This window comes from Anser cygnoides, chromosome 5 (assembly GCF_040182565.1).
Source record: "Anser cygnoides isolate HZ-2024a breed goose chromosome 5, Taihu_goose_T2T_genome, whole genome shotgun sequence".
Taxonomy (NCBI): domain Eukaryota; kingdom Metazoa; phylum Chordata; class Aves; order Anseriformes; family Anatidae; genus Anser; species Anser cygnoides.
Genome location: NC_089877.1, coordinates 31,755,616 through 31,774,086, shown reverse-complemented (window position 1 = coordinate 31,774,086; position 18,471 = coordinate 31,755,616). Strand labels below are relative to the sequence as shown.

At 37.7% G+C, this 18,471-nt stretch overlaps 2 protein-coding genes across 3 annotated transcripts in view; one reads left to right on the top strand and one right to left on the bottom strand.

Annotated features, from left to right (window-relative positions):
* The first annotated feature begins 79 nt into the window (after nt 1-79).
* Nucleotides 80-18,471, top strand: part of TMEM62 (transmembrane protein 62) — a 25,929-nt gene continuing 7,537 nt past the window's right edge. The window contains exons 1-13 of one of the 2 annotated variants that reach the window (XM_066998714.1): nt 80-385; nt 1,874-1,985; nt 3,098-3,235; nt 4,324-4,369; nt 6,660-6,801; nt 8,888-9,012; nt 9,159-9,281; nt 10,341-10,496; nt 11,985-12,144; nt 13,867-13,980; nt 14,950-15,034; nt 16,587-16,691; nt 17,540-17,658. In XM_066998714.1, the coding sequence (XP_066854815.1) occupies nt 218-385; nt 1,874-1,985; nt 3,098-3,235; nt 4,324-4,369; nt 6,660-6,801; nt 8,888-9,012; nt 9,159-9,281; nt 10,341-10,496; nt 11,985-12,144; nt 13,867-13,980; nt 14,950-15,034; nt 16,587-16,691; nt 17,540-17,658 (1,593 nt within the window). In that variant the 5' untranslated portion in view covers nt 80-217. Of the gene's footprint in view, nt 386-1,873; nt 1,986-3,097; nt 3,236-4,323; nt 4,370-6,659; nt 6,802-6,858; nt 7,376-8,887; nt 9,013-9,158; nt 9,282-10,340; nt 10,497-11,984; nt 12,145-13,866; nt 13,981-14,949; nt 15,035-16,586; nt 16,692-17,539; nt 17,659-18,471 lie in introns of those variants that run through there. The other variant, XM_048065321.2, reaches the window with a different exon arrangement.
* Nucleotides 12,354-18,471, bottom strand: part of PTGR2 (prostaglandin reductase 2) — a 27,657-nt gene continuing 21,539 nt past the window's right edge. The window contains exon 9 of the mRNA XM_048065323.2: nt 12,354-13,013. Within this exon, the coding sequence (XP_047921280.1) occupies nt 12,958-13,013 (56 nt within the window). The 3' untranslated portion in view covers nt 12,354-12,957. The remainder of the gene's footprint in view (nt 13,014-18,471) is intronic.

Genomic DNA, 18,471 nt, shown 5'->3' with positions numbered 1-18,471 from the left:
CAGGACGCCGGCGGGCGGAATTTTCCTTAAAAACCCCAAATCCGGCAAAACCCGGGAGGAAGCGGGGAGCTCCCCCCCGCAGGGGGCCGGCACCGGCCCTGGCCCTCCCAGCCAACCATAGAGGCGCGGCGGGGGCGGCCCAACGGGCGGCGGAAGTGCTGAAGCCAGCGGCGCTGCCCGGTGGCGGGCAGCGGAGGCCGCCTGAGGCGGCGGCGGGATGCTGAGGGTGGCCGCCGTGCTGCTGGCAGCCGCCGCCGCCGCGCTGCTGCTCGACTGGTACGCGCCCGCGGGGGCTCCGCGCCCGGCTCCGGTGGGGCGGCGGCGTCCCCGAGCCCCTCAGCCGGCCCCCGGGGCGGGGGTCGCCAACCTGCTGTGGGCAGTGCAGGTGAGCGGGGAGCGGGGGTGTGTAACGGCGTGGCGGGGCGGGGGGCGCTGCGCTGAGGAGGCTCCGTGATGGCGGAGGGCGCTGCCCAAGCCCACCGAGCTGTGAGGGGTCGGCTCGGCTTGGCTCGGCTCGGTCTGACCAGAAGCTGCGGCACCTCCGCCCCGGTGAGCGCTCCCCGCTGCTGTCACACAGGTGTCCGGGCAGCCTGCTAGGCTGCCCGAGAGGTAAGGTGTACGTGGTAATTAAAGCTCTCCTAATTGCTGCCTTATCTCCTATATTGCATCAGTACCCTGTCCTGCATTATATAACGCTCTACTAGGAAATCCAGCCTCTGCTTGCCACTCTTCTCTTCCAAAGTTCAGGAAAGTTGCGACGGAGAAAATATTACACGTGGCTTTTTGTTTTTAGCGTCAGGATGTGCTGGACCAGTACATGAGTGATGCCTGGTTGGTTTTACGCACGTGTAGCCTTGTTTCCAGGTTGGATGTGAGATCCTTGTTAATCTGGCATGGTCTTGGAAGTGAACTGTCACACCTTGGTGCTTCTGTGGGCTCCTGCCTGACGCTGCTCCCCACAGCATTCCTCGAGCACTTAGTGTATAACTAATCATAAGCCTTCACGTGTTTGCAGGCAATTGACTGCTGAGATGTCACAGAAGTTGCAGTGCAGCTGCAACAAATAGGCTGCTCCTGCTATTTCCCTTCTGTTCTAAAACTCAAGAGCACTTTCCCTACACGTATTAGCTGCAGGCACCACTCAGCCTGTAAGCCGGTGTATTATTAGTCCTTTTGTTCTCTCCAATTGCTGTGTATTTTCTAATTTTTTTTCCAGTAATTTTTCCTTAAATGATGTAAGGCTTATCTTTACTGCAGAATGGATTTCAAAATGAGAGGCATGATTGAGTTAAGGTAGATAAAGCCTCTGTTTTGAGTTTTTAATCTTAAAGAGAGTCTACTACAGCAGTATATAACAGTTCCAGAGCTATGCTGACAAACAGCATGCCATCTTCTCTCTGGTTATGTTAATGTCCAGTGGCGTTCTCCCAAGGATAGGTCACAGCACAGCTAATTTGAGACTTGGCTTTACTTTCAAGTGGCTCTGTTCTCTTTCAGGCATGCCCTTTAACAGCTGCTTTATCATTGGCCTAACTTGGAAGTTAATCAAGCACTAAATCCAACATTGTGCCAAATTATGTTGTGGGAAACAGGCTTCGAGCTCCCTGGTGACTCAACAGGTCTAGCCTAGGCCATGGGATCAAGTTCTTCCCCAAGCAGTTTCTGCCTTGTTTTTCCTCTCGTCCACAGGAACATCTCCTCTGAAAGTGAACTAAATTACCATCTCTGTACTATAACCTTGTATTAAGGGCTCTTTCACCTTTCTTGTAGGAAAAATGCTTTTCTTACATAGTGCCCAGTAGGCATTCTAGCCAGTGTTGGGCAGCAGTAACCCACTGTTTGGGACAGGGTTTCATTTTTCTCTCTTTTGCAGGTGTCAGATATTCATATAAGTAGATTTCGGGATCCCAAACGAGCTACTGACTTTGAAAAATTCTGTTCTGAAACAATTGATGTAATTCAGCCAGCACTTGTTCTAGCAACAGGTAAGCATCTCAGAAGTGTCAATTTCCTCTTGAATGTGCTGTCAAATGAAGAGCAAATAAGCAAAATTCTCAGATCTCAAAATAGAGCCTTAAAGCTATAAGGTATCTTAAGCAGTGGAAGTAGAAGCATGGGTGAAAGTAGATTGCTAGCAGCAGAAGAGATTAACTAGTAAAAGCAATAGGATTCGTTTTTGATTAATATCTTGAATTTGATGGTGAATTTAGAATATTATGTATAACTAAGACATAATCATGCAATATAGCTATTGTCTTCTCCCTGTATTTGTCACTAAACCTTAGTTGTGATTAGTAGTCATCGGTCCTAGTAGTGATTCTATGTCATCCTTTGCATGTGAAGTTACAGAGGTGAGCAGTATCTCTGATTAGTCGCTAAGAGTCAGTTTATCTCTCAGGTATTCTGTATCAGAACAATTCCTGCTTGTGTGTATAGAAGAGTGCTGTGAACTAACATAAGATTTTTATTGCTGGTTTCTGCTTGAACACATACCAAGAGAGGTGAAATAAACCTTGCCATTTCATTTGATACCTTATTACTGTTACTGAAATGGATTAAGTTTTAGCAAGCAAATTGAAAGACGTTTGAGCTGTTGCTATACATGAAGTTTTAGAGTTTTTGTGCTAGGTTTAGACTTCTTACGTGTCTACAGTTACTTATCTGCTGCTTGCTTTTTAAGTTAAGAGCTCAGAAATAGTTAGCATTCATCTTCTAACTAACTCTGCAGGAAGGCATTATTATATGAACAAATTGAGAATGGTTTGAACTTTAGTTGGAGCTTAAGGGAATACAGAAGGTGTGAAGTTAAAGTCTCTATGACTAGAATTCTCAAGTAGAAGGAATGCATAACAATTTCTTTTATCATGGCGTCGGTAAAAGTGCTGTAGTGACACGTCTGATAGACACTTGAACAGCCTCCTGCACTTTCATTAGAAGGCATTTACCCTTACAGTAACCAGATGACAGGAATGTCCAGATTGTACACAGGAGGCCTGTGGCCTTACACTAGGAAGCTTGGATTGCATTCTTGACTAGTTACAGCATTTGCAAGAACTGTATAGACCTCTAGTTACATCTCACTGTTGTACATTTACAGGTGACTTGACAGATGCTAAGACGAAAGATAAACTGGGATCTGAGCAGGTAGAAGTAGAATGGAAAACTTACCAGTCAATCCTGAAGAGATCAAGGGTCATGGAAAAAACCAAGTGGATAGACATCAAAGGCAATCATGGTAAGGAGGAGATGAAACGTCTTTTCCTTTCCTGTGATTATAGAGATAATTTAAGTAAGTTATAATACAGAGGTAAATTGTTAGAAGTTGCTCGCGTATTAGTGGTGGTTATGAGTCAGTAGAAAGACTTGCCATCCAAGTATCTGCTCTACTAAGGGCACATTTGTTTACATTTGTTTTACTTACTGAAGTTCTAGTAACAGGGAAGTAAGACTCTTCATTTATTGCTTCTGCATGGCAACTGGTAGAATGTAGCTTCAGATGTTAGTCATTAGTTTGTATGCCCTATCTTTCAATGCAAGGGCAACCTGTAACCTTATCCTACTGAAGAAATGGTTTTAATTTACTTCTCACAGACCTCCTCCAACAGTTTCAGTTTAAAAAGTAGCACGTGCTCAGCAGTTGAAACAAAATCAATATCTTCTTAGTAGAAGGAACTCAGGGAAGTTTATACGTGTCATAGTTGTAATTCTAAACATTCAAGCACAAGCTAATAACCTTGTAACAGCTGCTTTATACAGGAAGGGCAAAACTAGAAAGCCTAGTATTGGGGTGGTGGGCGAGGAGTACATCCTTTATCATATATAGCCCGTAATACTTTACTTAATCCCATTTCCCTAGAAGTCTTCTGTTACCAGCCATCGCAGAGACGTGGACCCCAGTTGTAGTACAACTGTTCTTTAACATACGCTAGTCTCTGATGCTATTGCAACTTTATTTTCCCTAGATGAGTTAGGTCTTTATATAACCCACTGAACTTGAAAAGCTTCTGAAAAGGTTTGTGGCCAAACTGTAGTCATGTGTCTAGCTTTTAGCCACTAAATGACAATTTACATTTCCACAACAATTTTGTCTTTGAAATGAAACTTCAAGAAGAAAACTATTCACACTTTTAGGTCAACAGCATGAAGTATGTAATGTTTTCACTGCACACCTGGATAGTCTGCTTACCAATTATGTTGTGTTTTTTTTTTAAATATAGCTTGCCATTGTCTGCTGAGACACTTGTCTCAACATCAGGACATAAAAATACAAATTACTCAATTTGATCTGAAAGTGTCCTCATTTCCTTTTTCTCTCCCTTACAGATTCATTCAACATTCCACACCTGGATAGTGTTCAGAATTACTACAGGTATTTTATTTACCACACATGGCATTTTATTGAAGGTCAAAATTGTTAAACAATATTCTGTTTTCAGTTGACACAAATGCTTTCTCACTGACTTTTTTTACAGCCAAGACCATATTTGTTGTTCCCATTACAATTAGTAGAGTAGGATAAATTCAGAGAATAGAGAATTCTTTTCTCAGACTTCTTATCCCTGTATGTTTTGTAATTGCATGTGTTCTAAGTGTCCCTGTGTCTAGGAAATGTTCTGTGCATTATGTATACAATTTTATGACATTTATGTAAAACTAATATTTTTTAAGAGTCTTTTCATCCTCAGATGAAAAAAGGAAAAAGCAACAAAACACATTTTTTGGTTCTTTCTGCATGTTCAAGGGCTTTTCACTTCATATGGGTCTAAATTTTATGAGCCATTTCTTCACATCTGAGTGATTTGTGATTTTAGAAAACCCAAAGTAGAAATAGAGATGCAAGAATACAGACAAAGTATGATGGGTGGACAAACTTTCTGAGGAGTTTAAATTCTCTGAGGAATTTAAATACTTAATATCTCATTGGAGATTTAATTATAAATGATCAGGAAGCTTTCACCTTGTCATTTGTCTTTTGCTTGTCCATTGGGGAGGTAGCCTCAGCTGTGACTCATGTTTAGTCCCTTGGTTTTTCCTGCCCTTGACATCTCCACACAAAATCTTGTTTCCAAATTTTGGTGGTGCATTTAGCTTTGACTCTTTAGAACTAGGGGAGGACTTAAAAATCAAATTTCTCCTTGAATTCAGGCTTTTAACCTATTCATTCTACAATAACAACAGAGTTTCAGTTTCCGATGGTTCACCAATTTGCTTCATGGCCCAGCAGGAGCAGATTATTTTCCCATAAATTCACTGAGATGGTATCCTACAACAGCTTTACTTGCAGAACATGGAATTCAGATGTGGATTTACCATGAAGGGATGAATGTGTGGCACTGATGAGGCTTTTGCATGGGCTAGTTCAGTGCATGTCCCTGTATCTTTTGCTGCGGTTGTGGCAACATAGCAGTGTAGTATTTATCAGTACTCCGGTGTATTTAATTTAAGGCTGCTATCAGAAGTCCTAGTGAATCACATGGCAAGATGTAGCACTAGTAAATCTGCAGGATCATCCCTGAATTGTTGCTGTTGGAATTTGGCCTAGACACGTTTACTGTTTGGAAAGAGCTATGGATCACCTTCCTCTAGTCCATGCTAAAAAGTCCAGTGCTAGCAAAAGAGATTATCCTTAGAGTGAAAAAGAAATTTCACCCTAAGAATTTGAGTGCAAATGTCAGGTTAACAAGTCTTTGCTTATTTATTACCAATTTGTTGCAAAACAAATGTATTCGCATTATGGTTTTTACTTCACTATAGTCATCATAAGATAAAGAAACTCATTAGAGATTTATCATAGTTAGTATCTAGGACTGAAGAAAGGCTCTAAGAATCTTCAGAAGCTATTAAGTGTTACTAAAAGGTAGAACTATCTTAAGAACAATTTTATTTAAATGCATATTTAATCCTATGCATGAATAAAATACAAAGATTAAGAGAATTTTTAGGTAATGTGCCACACTCTAAGGACAGAGAAGGGAGATGGCAGAGTGAAATGGAGTCTTGTGGAAGCCTTTTCTTCTACGCTACCCCCATGATGTTAAACAGTTAAAAAGACAGTGTCTTTTTTTGTCTGAGCCACAGAAAATCCATGTTTGCTTGCCACTATGTGATACATGAACAAATTGTTCATTCTTTGCTGCACACCTCTAGAACACCGTAGCTTGCATGGGTAAAAATATAGGCCAGGGAAAACAGTTATTCAACTCCCTGCTGTTCATTATGGATTAAAATTAAAGAAGGCAGTAGTTGTATCAGAATACAATGTTTTTACACAAAACCACTGTTTCCTGTTTTACTTCCACAGCATGAGCAGAGCATAATTCAACTGTTGTACATAATTTAAGTGGGACTAAAAACTGAAATTTTAGGATTATGGTACTGAGCTTCCAGTTCTCTTAAAGTTCATGATGTTCTTAAAAGTAACGTTAATTTGAGAAAATAAACCTTTTGAAAGGGTCTTTACGGCATTAGAAATATAATGCATCTTCTTTGAAGTACAGGCGTTTCAGTGCCATTGATTTTTAAGAGGAGACTGTACTGAAGTAATGGAGGTCTAATGCAAGAAGTTGTGCATGTTTCGTACACGTCATCTTTGTCATTGCTGCAAGCTCTTCTAACAGCGATATTTTCCTAACAGCGATATTTTTGTTTTATTTTTTCAGGAAATACTCTGCTTGGCGTAAAGATGGCTCTTTCCATTATATCCACACCACCTCTTTTGGGAACTATTCATTCATCTGCGTGGATGCCACACTCAGCCCAGGCCCAAAGAGACCCTATAATTTCTTTGGGATTTTAAATATGGTATTTTAGAAATCTTAGCATTCTGTTTTTCTGGCTGTGGTACTTTTATAGTGTATGAATCTGTTTGTTTTTTTTCCTTGTCTTTTACAAAGAAAAATTGTCTGAAAGATTTGTGCTCATCTGAAAGTGTTTCTACTTTTCTAAGTTAATATGCACATGAAGCTTTTGTTTAGAAAAATTAATGTCTTTCTTAACATGTAGAGTATCAGTCTTTTCTGTCAAGAAATAATCCAGTATAAAAACGTCAAATTAGTTGTGTTTTTTTTTTTAGGGCACTGCCAGTAGTTTCTTAACATTTAGACAAGTTTATTAATAAGTTCTTTATCTGCTGTGAAGCTTTTTTACAAAAAAAAATAATCCAATTTCACACCTTTTTTCTTTGCTAGATGTTTTCTGTTAATGTTTGCAGATGAGAGAGTTGCACTAATTTATAGCATTATCTTTCACATTATTTCACTGATAAAAGAAATGTCATTTACAAAAGTGAGATCCTGATGTTCCAAGACCATGAAGATTACTGTTTTTCTTAAAAGAATAACACTAATCCCAATCTTTAAATCAAATATCAGTTCAGGTAACATTTTGCTCCCTTTTCGATTTTTCTTTGTAGTTTGTTGGTACATTTGTTGTTCTGGGGATACTCTTCTGAAGCATTGCATAGTTATTGTGTTCTGGTAAACAGATGTCATATTCTACCTGTGGTAACTGCCTCAATGATAAGTAAAATGTTCTTCTAATCTTGTCTAAAGGAGACTCAACTTAATTAAATGTTTGTAAAGTACCTGATGATAATTAGATGAAAGATGATGTAGGAGTGCCAAGTACGGTAGTGTTCTCATTGTTTACTGTAATTCATAGGCATGTCTGTAGAGTGTAGAAACTTTGCAGACAAACTCTCACGGAGAGAAGAAATGCAGTTGAGTCCGGAGCTCCAGTTCTTGGCTGCAATAAATCAAGTGTTTGCTTGCTAATTAACCAGCAGCAGGAGTCCAGAGAGTATAATTTGCAGATTTTTGCACAAATCTGAAGGTAAAGAGAAAAGGTAGCCATGGGGCAGTAGGTACTTGGAACTGTGTTAAGGATTAAACCTCTGCGAGGAATTTGAAAAATAAACAGCATTTATATCATTGATTTGATTGTATAGCTTGGGTTTCTGATAGATATCTCATGTAAAAACATTCTTAAAGCCCAAATTCGTAAAGGCAAGTGAAATATTAATTTCACTTCATAAACCTGTTGCAGTAACTCAGAATGCTATACCAAATCCATTTTTTTAACATAGCTTTTATTTCTGTTTACTTTATCCATGCATTACAGCATTGCTTTTGAGGTAGGAAGGAGAATAGTACGTTGATTTTTCTCTGGTTTATACTAAAAGACGATTTCCAAAATGGTGAAGAAGTAGATTTGTATTCATCTTTGGCTTTAGTTTTCCTGCCTCCTCTGTTAAGTCTTTGAGATCCTACTGGTATTGGGAGTCTCTCTGAACTGGTTGATGTGGTTGATATCAAAAAGACTGGAATTCAAACAAATGAAAAAGAAAAATTTTGGTTAACATTAACAGCAATGGCTGAGTAATATTTTCAAGATTCGGCATCATAGTTCCTGCAGTTAAATGACTGAACCGTATGATGCACGGTTCTGGGATCTGTCATGCCTATAAAAGGCTGTCAAGCAAGTCAGGAGATAACAGGGGTGTAATTGCAAGGCAAATATATTTGTAAAATCAACTCAAGTGTATCTTTGGTTATATAAACAAGCAGTAGAAAGGATAGAAATATGATTTACCTAAGTCGGTCTTTATATGCCACCTTTCTTCTGATCAATTGCAAGACATTTGAGTATCTTTTCATTTTTTTTCCAACGTAGATTTTTAGGATACAGTTAACAGTGCAGTTTGTTGAAGCAACTGTAGGTGTTCTCTATAGATAACAGATGAATTGCATTCTTCATTAGCTTCTTTCTGCATTTCTTCTGCTGTTCTTTCTAAATAACCTAAATGGTAAATAGTTAAACAGTTGTATTTTTGTTCTGTTTTTGATGTTGTTTTGTTTTTGTTTTTTTTCCAAACACCTGTGTTTTTCAGAGTCAAATGCAAGAGCTCTCTATGATGGCAACAGAAAGCCTCTACAGCAATCATACTATCTGGTTTGGCCATTATCCCACGTCAACAATCATCTCCCCAGCCCCAGGAATACGAACGTTAATGAGGTAAGATTTTTTTTTTTTCCTGCAAATTTTCGGTGTAAAGTATGTTTCTTGCTTCTCTTTGCATACTTGTTGGTCACTTTATAGGTTTTCTGCAGTGGCATTTCCTCCCCACCCAAATAATCACAATTCTTACGTTCTTTTATTAGTTCTGCCACAGCTTATTTATGTGGACATCTCCATACAATGGGTGGGCTGATGCCAGCCTTGCACAGTCAACACCGTGGTGGCACTCTGGAACTGGAATTGGGAGACTGGATGGATAATAGGAGGTAAGCAAATCCTGTGTGAACAAATTATTTTGTGGAACCTACCTGGTCCTACTTTAATTCCCTTTTATGCTGTTTGGAGAATCTGAAGAAAGTATTAGATCTGTCTGATTATTACTATTAATGTTTCTGAAAAATATCTCTATGTAACTTTGGGAATTTTCCTGATAGCAACAGTGTGCTAATAAGTTATGCAAACTAATGTCTTGATTCATTCTTGATATTTATAAACTAAAAAGATAGCATCTAAATATACCATCTAATACGTGTTTAGTATTCAAAGTAGGCAAACGTGATAAAATTCAGCATCAACACTTCCAAGTACTGTGCTCTGGACTAGCTGTTGGAATTCTAGAAATAAAAACAATCTACCTCTGCTGTTACCTTAGCAGCATATGAAAAAGCATATGATGCTACATGGAATGCATGGTAGTATATCAGCTTTTGTTCTGCAGTAATGCTACAAAAGATACTCGTGTATACAGGAGAAAGCACACGAGTCATTGTCCATGACTAGTGTACTTGCCCTTACACTGCAGAAATGGACATTATATTTGAATTCTTTAACATAACGTTCATCTGATTCATATGCAAAATTCAATAAACCTTGGTATTTCCAATTCTGAGTAGTGCTTCAGTGATTTAAAAGCAGGTAAACCTCATCAGAGGTAAACATCTTTGCAGTTACTGTGGCAGAGTCAGCTCAAGTTTGTTCAGCAATGTAGTAACTCTCGTGTGAACCTTGCCCTTCTCAAATCTTTAAGTCACAGTTTTAATTGTAGTAAATTCCTTTGAATCATTATGTTAAATTGGCTGATGATTACATACTGTTATGAATTATATAATCTAATGTTGTGATTTACTATAAAATTATGAAATAAATCTTAAATTGCTGTTAAATCAAAGTTGTGTAGAAATCTATTTGTGACAACATATGATCAAGTACAAAAGAGAATAAATGGAAAATAAATCAAACAAGTTCTGTTTAGGAACTTGGGAAGCATGAGAATCTGCTGCGCATGCAGTACTTATATCAATAAAATTATCTTCCTTCCCTCTTAGGTACCGGATCCTTGCATTTGATCATGACCTCCTTAGTTTCACAGATCTTACCTTTGAAGAATGGCCTGCAGTTCTCATCACCAATCCCAAATCCCGCCTTTACAGTAGTTCTTCTCATGAACCACTAGTAAAAATTCTTTACTCCACTCATATCAGGTACCCTGTAATCTGATTTTTACAATATTTGACAGTATTTCACTATATTTTATTAGTTGGTGTCTTTTTGTGGTCATGGTATATATGTGTATTTATATAATAACATACGCCTTAAAAAATATCGATTTTTCTCAGAAACTGCTTTCCTCTGCAAAATTGTTCCTGAGAACTCACTTTGTATCATAACTGTGATAAAAGCAGATTATTTAGCACTAATTGTTATTTGTTTTGTTTATGCGGTTATTTCCACTGAAACCTTTTTTGTGTGGCCAAAGCCGGTAGAGTTTGATTAATACTTAATCTGTTTCATCAATTTCACATGTTCACGTTGCCTTCCTTTATTTCAGGATTTTGTCTATTTTTCTCTTCACTTTAGATTTCTTATCCTTTTCTTCTGTTTTCAGTTTTACAACCCTGGTATATTCCAAATATTTATATTAGATATTTAATATCATATATTAAAATCTATGTCTCTGCCAGTTTTCCTGTTTGTTTTAAAGGTCTCCATCTTTTCATTTCTACCTTTTCTTTTTATATCTTTTTGTGTTCCAAATCTTTATGCGCTTTTCAATACCTAATATTTGCTATTAGACCAATAGGTATAAAATATACAGGCATATTGAATACGTAGAATTACAATCAAAAGAACTGTCATACTTCTCCATGTATGTAGCCATGTCCTACTAAGGCTGCCTACTTTCCAGTTCACTATTTAGAATCCTATCTGAATTTTCTCATGATTATATTCAATATAGGAACTGGTAGAATAGCTCACAATAACAGTAAGAGACTCCTTCATTTGACTGACGTGCTCCCCAATACCTTTTGTATTAGCAGAAGTGAAAGACAGGTGAGCAATATATTGAGATTATGTTAGTATCACTGTTTCTCTGGTTATAAGCGCTGTCAAGTGATACCATGTTTGTTGGTATCTCAAATCTGTAATACCAGTCTTGCGTTCCACTCCATTTCTCATAAATTCCATTGCAAAGACTGGAAGGTCTTTGTAATGTACTCTGACTAGCAAAGAATCAAAAACAACAAAGAAAATAGGTACTCCGTACTCAACAACAAAAGATTTCAGAGAGAAACTGGCAATTTTCAATGAAAATATCTCCAGCTATTTGAGTGCGCATCTGTATGTGTATAGGGCAATGCATCTGGCTAATATTAGCAAATGTTTCAACAGCAAGAGTTCTAAGATTATTTTTGCCGAGACCCAAGGATCTCCATTTTTGTCTGTTCAACAGTGTAGTTTTCTATCCTGTTGTTTTTGCACAATACCTTATAGAACTTCTTTTCTTAGTTGTAAGAAAGAGTTAGCATATTGCCTTTTGCCTACAGATATTATACCATTTTCACTTCTATCTCCTTTGGATTCTTAAGTATAAGGTACCATTATCTTTAGGGGCTTCTCTTTGGGAAAGTATGACAAATCTGCAAGTCCTGTAACAAATCTGTTTATTTTGCTGTTTGTTCAATCCTTAGAATTCTGGCGTTCTCTCCTTCTGTCATTACCTCTGTCAAAGTCTATATAGATGGAGTTCACTTGGGGAATGCTCATCAGGCATCTGGCCCTCTCTACGTGCTGAAGTGGAACCCGCAAAATTACAGTGAAGGGTCCCATCAAATAGATGTGATTGTCCAGGTAAGATACCCATTGGCATTGTGTGTGTTTGAATCTCTACATTGTCATGCGTTCTCCATCACCCTTCCGCATCATGTAGCCAGGAACAAAATGCATGGTAACAGACTTGCTTTTGTATTTGTCTTATTGATTACAAAAACCAGGCGATTTATTAAATGAAATTGACTGATTACTGAGCACTAAAACATTAATAAAGTATTGGGATAATATTGTCTCTTCATTTTTTTATTTTTGTTTGTTTGTTTAATTTTTTTTCATGTTTCCTTACAGGCTGGTACTGAATATGGTTTCTGTTTCCCAGAACATCAAACTTAACTGATATTAGGTTGCTGGGGAAAAAAGCATTTCTTAGTCTATGCTTCTGCTTCTGGAACATATTGTATTTCTGTCCCTTCAAGTGGCTGTCAAAGTACCCATCAGACTGTTCTAACATTCTGCACATTTGTACAATAGTAATGGGAAAGTCAGATTTGTCCTGCCTGGTGGAACCCAGCCAGGCATTATTTCGCACAGGACAAAGACAATAATGCTTCTCTCCCCACCCCTTTGGCCTCTCTGTACTGTCAGTGTTCTGTCTCCTAGCTTGTTACTGATTTCTGTGATGCTTTATTTAGGAAAAGATGGATTTTATAATCAATTTTTTTGATGATGATGAAAACATGTGCAAAACTGAGTAACTTTTGAAGACTGTTATGCAGGCCTGCATAGCAATAATATGCTTTGCAAATGTGTGCTTGTTTTCAGATAACTGAATGGAATTTTCTAAAAATTAATTTAATTTCCTCTCCAGCCATAAGTCACTATTACATCCAGTTACTGAATAATTTTGTGGAAGAGAGGAGGATGAAGTCTTGACTTGTATTGGTTACCTGTAGAGAAAATAAGAACAGTTGATTGGTATACATTGTTTCTGGGATTGTCTAAATGCTGTTGTTTTGGGTGTAATCACAGTAAACATACCAAATTCTTTAATATAAATAGACAGTTTATTTTGTCCTGGGAAATGAGGTATCAGTGTTATACGTGCACAAATATAAAATAATTCTGTTGAAATATAGCAGAACTGGGGATGAAAATGCCCTACGGGATTGAGTTTTTGATGATACTGTGTCAGTTGTACTGTAACTAGCAAATATGCTTGAAACTAAGTACAACAAAGCTTTAAAATGTTTTAAGACAGGTTATTAGCTAGAATTGAGATTTCAGAAAACAAGTGTTTGTGGTGGCCAATAAATAGTCACTGTCTTTCACAAGCTGGAATCATAAAATCACAGAATGGTTTGTGTGGGAAAGGACCTTAAAGGTCACCTGATTCCAACCCCTCTGCCATGGGCAGGACACCTCCCACCAGACCAAGCTGCCCAAGCTGTCCCCATCCAGGGATGGGGCATCCACAGCTTCCTGGGCAAGCTGTTTCAGTGCCTCACGAGCCCTCACCCTCAAACTGCTGAATCTCTGAATGGTCTCATACGCACCACTTTCAGAGTATAATATCACAATCACAAATTTGCTTGAAATTACCAAATTGTCAATAATCAGTGTTTTGTAGGTAGAAGTATTTGACATGTACATGCCTGGCATACTGCCATGTTGATCAGATCTTTCCAGAAAAGTTGTAGATGTTGACTAGCTACTTTAACTTGACTTTCATGTTATTTATTTAAAATCCGTTATGTTGGCACTACCGGTTCCTAATTGCTTTCTTATTTTATATCAATTTAGGATGCTTCAGGAAGAGTTAGCAAACGGGGTCATATATTTTCAATGGAAGAAAACCTTTCTCTTAAATTTGGCTTTTTGCCATCTGTTATTCTTCTTACTGACCACTATGTTCTAGTAAGTATTTTCAGCAAAACATCTGTCATTCTGTGCTGGTTTCCCCAGAGACTTCAGGAAGAATTTTCCAAATTCCTACTAGATTTGAATGCACTTTGCTTTTATCAGATGTGACACTGTTGGAACTTCACAAGTATTTCAAGTTGCTTTCCTCAAGGTGCACGCTTCAAGTGTGAATGTACCGCAGTGCAAACAAGCAGTTGCCTTCTGTGATTTAAACAGTTGTCCATTTTGAGGCACAGGTATACACACATTGTGTGCAAGCAAGAAATGGAAAACAAGGTAGTGGAGATGATAGAAAAAAGAAACATTAAGTCAAAGAGAACTCCACTATGATCTTTTGTAATATGTGTACTGGCAAGAATGCCAAATAGTCTCACATAAGCTGCTGACATTATAGCTAGCAAAGAGGAAGGCAATACTCCCACTTAATTCAGTAAGTTCCAGATTATATCTGGACATGTTACAGCTCAGTACATGGAAAGAAGGAATGTCATAATAATTAAGGTGCACTTACAGAATAACATAGTAAAGTCTATATTACTGTAGGTAGTAATTCTGAGCCAATTACAATACTATATTAGTTTTGTTAATCAATAAACAATATTCTCCAGAATGTCTTAACTGCAGTTCTATACAGGACAGTATTCAGAAAATGTTTTATATAGGAATTGTATTTATACTTCTTCAATGGATGTGTTTTACAAGCACCATTTTTGAAAGATTTAGTTATGTTGCTCTCATGCGTCCAACTCAATCCAAGTCAGTAAGATGCAAGTTAATGCAAGTCTAGTAACTTTTAGAAACTGTAAGTTTTTTTTTACTCTTTAGTGCAATGGTACCAAGACATTTTGAATATGTTTCATTAGAAATCTCTGTATCATTCTGTCATTGTCCAAAAGGCATGCTCATGGGTTGACTCTGGAAAAACTCCAGTGTTGGCAAAGAGTTAAAAACTGTTTTTTTCAGGCTCGTATGCTGTTTGGATTGATTGTGCTGATTCAGATTGCCTTGCTTGTTGCTTTCAGATACCTCCAAAAACCAGCACTCAGAGGTATGAATCAATGTTTATCTGTGTTTTAGAGGATCTAATTTTCCCTAAAACTATTTAGTATTTATCCGTACACTAACAATATATAAATAATTGTAGATTTTCACCATATGCATTTTACATCCAGTACTGTGTGTTTTGATTAGGTTCTTTGAAGATGCTGTTTTTTTCTAAGAAAATCTCCAATATAGCAAATAAAGTCAATTAAGAGTTTAAAAACTTGTTCAGATATCTGTTGAAAAAAAAAAATCAATCAATTTAGGTCTAAAGCTTTCATTTTAATTTTCTCACTGAAGAATCTGATACATTGGGAAAGGAGTGTTTTATTTTGTATCAGTTCTATGTGAATGTGCTTGTTTCACTACAGCTGTTGCACAATTCTGTCTGTATTGCTGTCACCTGAGTGGAGAAACAGATTTCCTGCTACAAGAACAATTTCTGCTGATCTTTGCAAACAACATGAACAGGGTTGTGTCTTTCTGAAATGAAAACTAAGATCAGTTCTATCATAACCTGGTATTTTGTTCATTATAAATCTGATAATTGAAAATTAATACTGTTAAGCTGGTAGTGCTTATCCTTTAAACAGTTGTTTGAACCACACCTTACTAATGAGATTTTTCTGGAAACCACCTCCCTTCCTATTCATGTCGGTATGTTTCCCTTCCTTTACACCCATAGTCACGTAGCATCCTGAGGTAGCTACAGCAACTTTTCACACAGAAAAAGTTTTCAGTTATATTTATGGGATTTACCAGCTAAAAATGAAAAGAGCTAGCACTTTATGATCAACTAGGTCCCTATAGACCATGGAAAGTGTTTCACAGATTAGTGAACAAACTTTAGAGCTCTTGATTTCCAAAGTTCAAGCATGCCCTCTGGGAGTTAATGCTTTGTGAGAAGGGCAGCCCTGTAATAGGTCAATTTCTAATAACTAGCTTCATTTGGAAGGCTCTTTGGAGCCTTCCCCAGTCTATGAATTGCATGCTGTGGTTAGATGAATATTGGTTGTGATTTCTTTTGCTAGTGTGACATGCTTGTCAAATGTTGACATTTTAACATCTAGTCTTCATTTTATCTGAGTTACTATCAGATTTCATCAAGTACCAAGCAGATCTAATCAAATACCCAGTTAATTTAGTCTGTGCTGACCTGCCTTTTTTGCATTTGCACAGCTACTGTTTTGAATTCTTATTTTTCATTTAATTTGAACTTTCTGCATATTTTTCATTCTAGCTAACTTTATTTTCTGGGTATATAAACATCATGCAGTTTTATTTGCATACAGTAAGTGTACTACTCATTTAGAATAGCAGCTTTTTCTGCTGTTATTAACATTGTTAAATTTATCAATTTCTTATTTCCAAATATCACAGTAATAGTAGAAATGCACTACCCTGCATTTATTCTGTAGACATACTAAATATAATTTTTACATTTTTTAGTTAGTAGACTGAGTGGGTGATTTGTGCGGATTTGTTTCAGAAAGACCAATATTATGTGTGTGTTGCAACCTGAATCAAGTTTGTAATTCTGAAATGTTGCTTCTGTTTAGGAAAGCCAGGACTACTGAGTCTGACCTCATTTTCCCTTCATGTCTTCAGTAAAACAAACACCTTATATTACTCAATTCTGTTTCTGAATTTATACACGATTTTGGGTAAGTAACCTAGAGTACTGAAGGACGTAACATTACTATTTTTAAATTACACATCAGATTTTGATGGAAAAATAGACTTCTGACATCTTGGAGAATGGGGAGAAGCTACTTAAGTTATGAAGTTGATGTGGAACTTCAGAAGTTAATGTCCAAGGAAAATAAGTTTGCTCATTAAGAGCTGGACTTAAAATCCTAGAATGAATTAAGTTATTAAACTACCCTGAAAACAGAGTGAGTATTTTTAAGTTTAGTTTGGGTTTCACTTAATGAATAGGATCTGTACATTGGTATAAAATGAGCATACAGAATGTACATTTCATGTGACAAGTCACTAATACATCTCAGCTCTGATATCAAGAATTTTAGCCTGTTTCGCCTCCGATAATATGTTACTAAAATAGCTACTTTCATGGAAGTGAGTATAGTATGTGTAACAGTGCAGGTTGTCCATTTTGACTTTTAAACTGAGGCAAGCTGGGGCTGTTTCTGACTGTCTTTCATAAGTTTTATTGTAATTCTGGGGAAGGACCAGCATTTGAAAGGATCTGTTTTCACTTCTCTCATGAGGAAAACATTATCTGTGTTGTCACAAATTGTCACTGAGATGAAATCGAAAATATTTTCATTGCATGCCACAACTCATTGATGGACCATACCAAAAGGCCATGATTCATTCACATCAAGAATGTTCTTCAGATTGTTGTAGGTGAAAGATAAGATTTATTACTACGGACAAGCAATAGAGAAAGTTTTCCCCAGTTAAGCAGTTTGTACTAAGGATTAGTGAAAAATAGTTATGTCTATATTATATTTTCTGATGGTGCTCTGTTTGTTTTTCTTTCTTTTAGGACCATGGTTTGTAGGTGAACTAGTAGATGGCCAGCTGGGGGCCTGTTTTTCTTTCGGAGTCGTTGTTGGTGGTTCCTTCTTACAGGGCAGTCTGACATACGTGGTTGGGATTTTACAGGTATGTATTTAGAGATAAACAGTGACCAACAGCTTGCTTCTGGAATTTTTGTTTGTTTGTTTTTTATAGTTTTATAAAGAAAGGAGTTTTGGAAGAATAGAGATGATCAGTCAGTGTTAGGCCATGCCTGACTATGGCAAGCTCTTTCTAACCTTTCTTCAAATTTAAACTGCAGAACAGAAGGAGGCTTTGCATAGGTTTCTCAAACTTCTATTTTCCTCTATTTGATATTGCTTTGGACTCTCTGGATGCCTGGATTAGAGGCCATCTCTACAGGTTTACCCCTCTGTCTGATTTTTTCTTTTTTTTTTTGGGTCCTCACACACAAGTTGCAGTGATTAAGCAAAAGGGACTCAATGTCCCAGGCAGCTCTCACACACTCAATAGTTCTTAGGATCAGTAGGTGTCACTCTCTAAGTAGACTTGAGTCTGGTTTTCCCACCAGCCTGACCTGGCTACCTTCTGGTTTTCCCAGCAGCCATTAGTCTGAAAGACGGGGTGTAGTTACTCAACATTTAATCCAGAGCAAGTCAGTGTTGCCTCTGTCAGGGTCCCTCCCTTATGCCAGTGCTAACACTTGTTTTATACCACAGTGAGCTGGGTCAGAGAGCTAAACTCACACAGAAGCCTTCCTTTTTTACTGTGCTATTATTTCAGTCAAGCTCCCTGAACCAGTTCCAATAAGAATCAGAAGTTTGTCAGTGCCACGCACTGCAAAGGAGTGAGCAGGGATACTTGGCCTGGGACTGAGGCACAGGCAGACCCAGTTGTATCAGCTGCAGAGTCCTGGAAGTGCATCCTGAGATTCCAGCT